The following is a 7,899-nucleotide window of genomic DNA, read 5'->3' on the forward strand; positions in this document are numbered from 1 at the left end:
GTGTGGTCATCCAGCCACACCCACCTTTCCCTTCTTATTCTGTTTACCTTGTTTGTTGTCAAAACCCAGGCCTTTTTTTGTAGCAGGAACTCCTTTGCATGTTAGGCCACACACCCCTAATGTAGCCAATCCTAATGCGTTTCTGCTGTTGGGTGTGGCCTATTATGCTAATGAGTTTCTCTTGGGGGGGGCCACCTCCATTCCTGTGCGTTCCTGCCCAAAAATAGCCCCGTGTATATCTATGCGCATCTCTACCCATTCACATGCAAAGTGGATGGAATTTGGCTCTTAAAAAAACAGAAAGAGGGGGCAGGTAAGGACAGGTAAACCCTGCCCCGTCTTTAGCTTCTTGTGCATTATTGTTTGAGGCACCTTAAAGCTATGGAGACGGTGAGGGAAGGAGGGGGAGGGAGCGACAGTTCGCTCCCCTCACCTGCATGCTCTGTTTTCTGCACCCCTCTTTATGTGTGAACAAGCAGACATGTGAGTAAATAAACACGTAATGGGGTCATGTCTGGTTTGGTCTTAAGGCCTCGTCTGCAAATGCATCAGAATGAGGAGGTAGAGTTCTGAGGTGATTATCGATCTGCCTCATTTTTATCCCACCTGAGGACCTCGGGGTGGCCTAGATGGTTCTCCCTTCCCTGTTTTGTCTTCACAATAACTCTGTGAGGCAGGCTGGGCCAAGAGAGAACGGGTTGGATCCGGCCAGCTTTTCCCCTCAGCCTTGCCCAGTCCCTCCCCCTCTGCCGTAGCGCAGGTCCGATGAGCCCCGGCACGGCACACAAAGCCACCTTCTATTGGAGTAGCCTATTGATCCATCAAGGTCATTATTATTTACTCAGACTGGCAGAAGCTCTTTCGTTTTCACATCACCTTTTCGTTGGAGATGCCAGGGTTTGAAACGGGGACCTTCTGCATGTCAAGAAGGCATGGCCCTCTCCTGGCATTTTTTGGTGGGTGGAGGGGACTGTTCTTTCCTTTTCTTTTTTTCCCCCCACCGGCAGGAAATTGGGTTGGATCCAACTGAATGCTTCCTGGCTGAGCAGGGATTTGAACTCCGATCTTCCCAGTCCTCAGTCCAACCACTATCCCACGCTGGCTCCTATTGTGTGTACCCAATAGTGGACCCAGCTGAGATGCCCTCTCAGGTCAGGCTAGCCGGATCACCCTTGTCAAAGTGGTTTGGAGGCTTTGATCCTGACCGAAAGCGGGCCAGTGGGGAGATTTTTGTCTGTTCAAAAAGCAGTTCGAAAGCAAGAAATTGCAAGTAGATAAATAGGTACCACTTCGGTGGGAAGGTAACAGCGTTCTGTGCACCTTGGCGTTTAGTCATCCCGGCCACATGACCACGGAAATGTCTTCGGACAGCGCTGACTCTTCGGCTTTGAAACGGAGATGAGCACCGCAACCCTAGTCGGATTTGACTGGCTTTCGAGCAAGGGAACCTTTACCTTTAAGCGGCGTTTATACCCAAAGAGACCGTTCCAGTGAGACTGGGTAAACCCAGGAAGCCCTTTGCACGTAGTGCCACTTAAACGATACATTCACATAGCTCCAAAGCATTGCTTTTATTTATACAAAATAAAAATATGTTTTTTTAAAAAAATCTGTCACTGTCAGTATAAAAATTGTGACACAGCACCATCCTCTGACACAATGTGGTACTGAAGCAATCGTGTCTCCATTGTATATGTTCTGCGGAGTCCATTTTCTCCTCCTTCCCCCACCTCTCCAAGTAGGTGTTGCAGCAGGAAAAAAAAGGAATGCACAACCTTTTCATCCGTTTCTTTCTCTGTTCTTGTACGTTGTCACCGTAAGGCCGTTTTGTCTTTTCCTGTGCTCGTTACTGGAGGGTCCCAATTTGTTTCAGCTTATATGGCATTTGTTACACTGTTTTTCTCATAGCTTACACCATTTTTATACCCCTTGACGCACACGCTCAGAAAAAGGCATGAGTTTGGACAGGAAGAAATGAAGAGTTTCATTGGCGCGGTCAGCAGAAAATGAAAAAGGACGACTGCAGACTTGTCCCAAGTGGGGAAAACTCATGTCCGAAGCTGGGATGTTTGCATCAAAATGGCGTGTTCACAAAATCTGTTGATGTCCCCTAGTTTTGAGGCCTGCAAATGCAATCCCGCAGGGAGGAAAGTGAAAGCAGGAAGGGTCTTTCTGTCAAAGGTGCATAACGGGAAGGAAGACGTCCTTTTCGCTTTGGGACAAGGTCATCCCTTCCATTCGCTCATACTTGAAGCTGCAAAAGACAGACAAGGTGGGATGTGGGTTGTGGAACCAAAGCCAAGATGGAGCACTAACTATGTTGCAGAAACAGAACAAAGTTTGATTCCAGTGGCACCTTTAAGACCAACAAAGTTGAACTCTGTGTATCAGCTTTTGTGTCCACACGAGCTTATACCCAGAACTCAACTTTGCTGGTCTTAAAGGTGCCGCTGGAATCAAACTTTGTTCGATTGCTTCAGACCAACACGGCTGACCACCTGATTCTGTGTTGCAGAAACCGGACTTTGGATCTCTGCAGGAGCTCCCTGATTATTTATTTATGTTAACCCCTTGCAGCTTGCGCTCTCGGCCAATGTTTGGTTCTTGAGCCAGCTTACAATCGAAGCTTGCAGAGCTCTAATACTGCCATAGGTCAAATAGCTACAGCACTAAAAGACCAGAAACGAGACCTTAAAAGCACACCGGGTGGGCTGCTTCCGGCTGCCCCACTGCTGTTCCCCCTCACCCAGAATGCCCAGGGGCAGTAGACTTCGGACAGACACAAGGAAATATTTCTTTGCCCAATGCAAAGGTGGCCCCGGCTAGCCCTCTTGTCAGATCTGGGAAGCTAAGCAGGGTTGACCCAGGTCAGCATTTGGATAGAGGCAGGGCTCTTTTTGTAGAAAAAGCCCAGCAGGAACTCATTAGCATAATAGGCCACACCCAACAGCAGGAACACATTAGCATATTAGGCCACACCCCTGACAGCACAGCTCGTTAGTACATTAGGCCGCACCCCCATGTTACCAGAAGTGTGGTCATCCAGCCACACCCACCTTTCCCTTCTTATTCTGTTTACCTTGTTTGTTGTCAAAACCCAGAGCTTTTTTTTTGTAGAAGGAACTCCTTTGCATGTTAGGCCACACACCCCTAACACAGCCAATCCTAATGAGATCCTGCTGTTGGGTGTGGCCTATTATGCTAATGAGTTCCTGCTGGGCGTGGCCAACTCAGGAGCCAGCCGGAACTCCGTTCCTGTGCGTTCCTGCCCAAAAATAGCCCTGGATAGGGGACCATCAAGGAAGGCCGGGTAGGCAATGGAGAACTGTACGGGGTCGACATAAGTTGGCTGTGACTTGACGGCGCTTTCCACCACCTCATCCACCTATGCGATAATTCACTTGCGGAACTCACTGTCGCAAAATACGGTAGTGATGGCGGCTAACTTTGATGGCTTTAAAAGGGGAAGTCAAAACAAAGAAGAACCAGCTTTGCAAAAAAAAAACCCAGAAAAAAGTGCTATTTTTAATTAGAACCTAATGGATTTGGGCCGGGACCTGGATGCCCCAAGCTTGCCTGATCTTGTCAGGTTTCAGAAGCTAAGCAGGGTCATCAGCTGCAACTTGACAGCACTTCCCACCACCAAGACAGCCTGAAGCCTGGGACAGTAAATTTGATATGTTATTTTTGCATTGTGCAAAGATGTCCTTCCCTTTGCTGCTGGCCCCCACCTGCTACAGCTCATCAGCTTCCTTGGGAGACCCGGAATTCTTGTATTTCTGTTTACACACCATGCCTAGTTTTCGACAACTCAGTTATGTCTCATCCTGCATCACCATCAATGCTCCCTCTAAGCTGCGGAGTCTTGTGAGCAAAAATTCTACTTTGCGAGCTACTGCCATTAAAGTTGTGAGTGAGTGATTTGGCTACTGCGTAAATTAGTTTGCTCTGGAGCCATCCTTCCTGAGCTAAGACAAAAATGTGTGAGCCGGAGGCTAAAAAACTGTGAGCTAGCTCACACTAACTCAGCTTAGAGGGAACACTGATCACCTTTACTCCCTGTTGGAGCGTCTGCACGTTCACTTCCTGATGTCATGAGAGAATTAATTGGTTTGTTTATGTATGCTAATTATAGTTAGTTAACTTAGAACCTATGAGTAGAAGGTGCTCGAAGGGGAAGTCCTATTCATAATGAAGTGACCTTTAGCCTGGTCACTGGTCAATTCATAGTTGGGTGACGTCACCTGATATTTTGCACGTACGCATTTAGGGGTTTGCTTCCTGCTCCCTTTGTTCTAAGATCAGAACAGAGAACCCATCTTGGAGTAAACAGTAACTACAAAGATGTAGCTAGATAGACCGGGTTTTTTTTAAATCCTCTTGTGTAACCCTTCCTAATTTTCTTAGAAAACTTTCTTTGAACTAATTTACACATGTATGCTGTGTGGTTCCCTTTTACTCCGCTAAAATATCCAACACTCCCTAAAGTAAGAAGGCCTTGGGCTCTTTTTGTAGCAGGAACTTCCCTTTGCATATTAGGCGACACACCCCTAATGTAGCCAATCCTCCAAGAGCTTACAGAGCTCTTCTTACAGGGGCTACTGTAAGCTCTTGGAAGATTGGCTACATTAGGGGTGTGTCGCCTAATATGCAAAGGAGTTCCTATGCTACAAAAAGAGTCACTTTCCACTTTGAGAAGGTGCTCCAGTCCCTTCATTGTTAACTTTGTTTCACCCTTCACTGCATTCCTTCTAGTGCCCTTTCTGCACTCCACGTTCACCGCAGTGTCCTCCAAGCAATTCTGCACTAAAATCAAATTCAGCCTTCTTTTTAATCCAGGTGTCCCCCCCCCCATTCTGCATTAAAATCGAGTTCAACCTTCTTTTTATTCTGGGTTTTTGCCCCATTCTGCATTGCATTACCTCCCTCCAGTGGTCAGCCCGGTTTCAGCCTGTTGTTGCCCCGGGTTATTTGGATGCTGTTTTGCCCTGGACTTAGGGCGATTCCGCATCTAGCATTCACTCCACATTTTCTCAACTGGGAGGAAAAAGTGTAGCTCAAAACCACATTCAAATACCTCAAGGCAATGCCGTACTGACTGCAAAGTCACCCTTGGACAGCCATAAAACAGCCATAAATCTATGCAGAAGGTATAAAAAGGTAAAAAGCCGAAGAACAGCGAGTCCCACCATTGGGTGTCGGTAGGGCAGTCCCCACCCCTGACGATGTGGCCATAGATAAGGATAAATGAAATTGTGTAAGCCGCTCAGAGACCCTCCGGGGGTTCAAGCGGGATACAAGTCGAAAGCATAAATAAATAAATAATAAAATCCAACGATCAAAGAACTCGAAAGTGGCATGGGATGTGGAAGCTACCATAAAACCCGATAATCAAAGGAAGTGAAAGCAGCATGCAATGTAGAGGGGAATTTCTGTTCCAAGGTGGGTTTCGTAAAACAACAAAGAGAAAAGCCAGGCAGAATCAGCCTTAAATTGCCTCAACTTGAACACTAAGAAAATCTGGAGTGACAGGCAAATGCGGAAAGGACTGAGCTCTAGATCTCTTTTTGGACGTGGACTCCTTTTGCGTCAGACTCACCGGCAATGGCTGGAATGGGACCCTGCCTGAAAGCTTCACAATGCTGAAAAGACAGGCCAGCAAGGGGATTGGAATCAGAAACCAGTGATGTCTCTGGAGGACGGCTGATTTGGATGCCTGCGTGTCTTCCAGCACTTGCTTAGAGTAACCAGGGTATGGAGTGCTACGAGACTCTGTAATTTAAAAGAAAAACTGATTAGAGGAGGGGGAGAGGCCCAGCGCCTTCGGTAGTAAGAACAAGCAGGAGGCAATATGGAGATGCTTAAGTGACCAATAAACCACCCTTAACTAAATGGCTGGGGGCGGTGCAGAACAGTGGCTTTAAGGGAAGCTGGGAAATCCCAAGTTAAAATCTTAGGGCTCTTTTTGTAGCAGGAACTCCTTTGCATATTAGGCAACACACCCCTAATGTAGCCAATCCTCCAAGAGCTTACAGAGCTCTTCTTACAGGAGCTACTGTAAGCTCTTGGAGGATTGGCTACATTAGGGGTGTGTCGCTTAATATGCAAATGAGTACCTGCTACAAAAAGAGCCCGGCGCCATCCATAAACTCACTAAATGAAGGCAGCCATTCATTCTTTCTGCTTCAGTGGTCTGTCTGCAGTATCAAGAGGATGAGACTGCTAAGATCAGGAAGGAGCCTGAGTAGTCCCAACTAGTCCAGTGTCATCAGATCTCAGAAGCTAAGCAGGGTTGGCCCCGGCTAGTGCTTGGGTGGGGGACCACCAAGGAATACCAGGGTCGCAACATGGAGCCAGAAAATGGCAAACCACCCCTTCTCATCTCTTGACTTGAAAGCCCGAGGGGTCTGAGGGTCGCTGTAAATCAGCTGCAACTCGACAGAACACAATTATTAATTTTGGGGGGTATTTTTGGATTTGTGTGTGTGTGTGCACCCATGCCTGAAAGTCATGGTGACCTCTGGCTGCTCCTATTGGGGTATTGTATAGAAACACTATTTATTATTGTGGTGCTTCTATATTTCCCTAATGAGGCAAACACTGGCTCCTTGGGGCTACTTCAGAGTAAGGAAATAGCATGGAGGAAAGCTGAAGTCCCCCCCCCCCCCCCAGCAGCCCCAATGGGTTTATGTGCATCTGCGATATCCTACCAGCTTTTCCACTAATGAAAGATGGAGGAGGTGGGTCTCCTTTGATCACAGAAAAGGCCACAGTGGGGACTGTGGAATCCATTCGAACAGAAACCACATGGGACTGTGGCTACAGTGTGGAAGGGAATCAAAAAAGATTGAGTGGAAAAGCTGGTACGATCCAACCCAGGATGGTTCAAGGAAGATACAAGACACAAACTGAGAACTTTCTGGTCTGTAACTCAGCCATTAAGCTCGGGGTTCCCAACATTTTTAAGCCTCTGGGCACCTCTGGATTTTTGATAGTGTTGTGGCTCAAGCCACAAAATGGCTGCTGCGGGAGGTGGAGCCACCCACAAAATGGCTGCCACGGCTTTCCTTCAGTCACACAATGAAGATCCTTATGCTGTGGTGGCAGCTGCTGCTAAAGCAATTTTTTTCAAGAGCTGCACAGCCAATCAAATCTCCAGTGACCAATCGAAAGCCTTGCTGGGTAGAAGCCCCACCTGTACCCACCCACTTTTGAAAAATACTTGGCAGACACGGGGGACCCTGGCACTAAGTTATATCTGCCATTGTCAGAAGATAACTGACATATAAATAGTGTGAATAGATTGTTATCTTTGTCGCAAATGGGATGTTTCCTTTTTTAAGGGGGGGGAAGAAATTAGTTTTTAAGAAAAAGATGATGCTTCTTGTTTAATTTGATGCCTTTTTGTCATTTGTTTGTTGGTAAAAATGGTAGCAGAAAAAGCTGGCAAGGAGAACCTCACCTCTGTCCTCTTCCTAAAAATTCTGAAACACGGATGGACAGCCAAATTGTCCCTGTCACTTGGCAGAACCAGCTCAGCAGGGGGTGTCATGGCCACCACAGAAAGTGACCCTTCAGCCAACAGGCGTCTGTACGCTACCCTCCCACCCACTGCCTGGGTGTCTTACCAGGGTGGCATTGAATAGGGGTGCAATTACTGAAACTGAAAGGCATCCCCATCATCTCCATCTTGTCTCTCACTGCCTCGAAGGTTAAGGGAATAGAATCCAAGAACATGGAGACGTTTGTCCTCTCAAACTCAACGCAGGAACTCTGTGGGGCATAAAAAAGAACACAAAGGAGTCATGATCGAATTAGTCAGAAGCCAGGACTCCCCTGCCTTGGTCTAACAAGCCGACCAGTGTGGAGAAAATAGTGGCAACCCCTCCCGCATTCCTG

General features: G+C 47.3%; 1 protein-coding gene across 1 annotated transcript in view; it reads right to left on the reverse strand.

Moving 5' to 3' along the window:
- Nucleotides 1-1,768: 1,768 nt before the first annotated feature.
- Nucleotides 1,769-7,899, reverse strand: part of FLT3LG (fms related tyrosine kinase 3 ligand) — a 17,470-nt gene continuing 11,339 nt past the window's right edge. Inside the window, exons 6-7 of the mRNA XM_015418557.1 lie at nucleotides 5,600-5,772; nucleotides 1,769-2,254 (exon numbers count right to left, since the gene is read on the reverse strand). Of these exons, the coding sequence (XP_015274043.1) occupies nucleotides 2,243-2,254; nucleotides 5,600-5,772 (185 nt within the window). The 3' untranslated portion in view covers nucleotides 1,769-2,242. The remainder of the gene's footprint in view (nucleotides 2,255-5,599; nucleotides 5,773-7,899) is intronic.

Source organism: Gekko japonicus, unplaced genomic scaffold, assembly GCF_001447785.1.
Source record: "Gekko japonicus isolate JY-2015 unplaced genomic scaffold, Gekko_japonicus_V1.1 scaffold299, whole genome shotgun sequence".
Lineage (NCBI taxonomy): Eukaryota > Metazoa > Chordata > Lepidosauria > Squamata > Gekkonidae > Gekko > Gekko japonicus.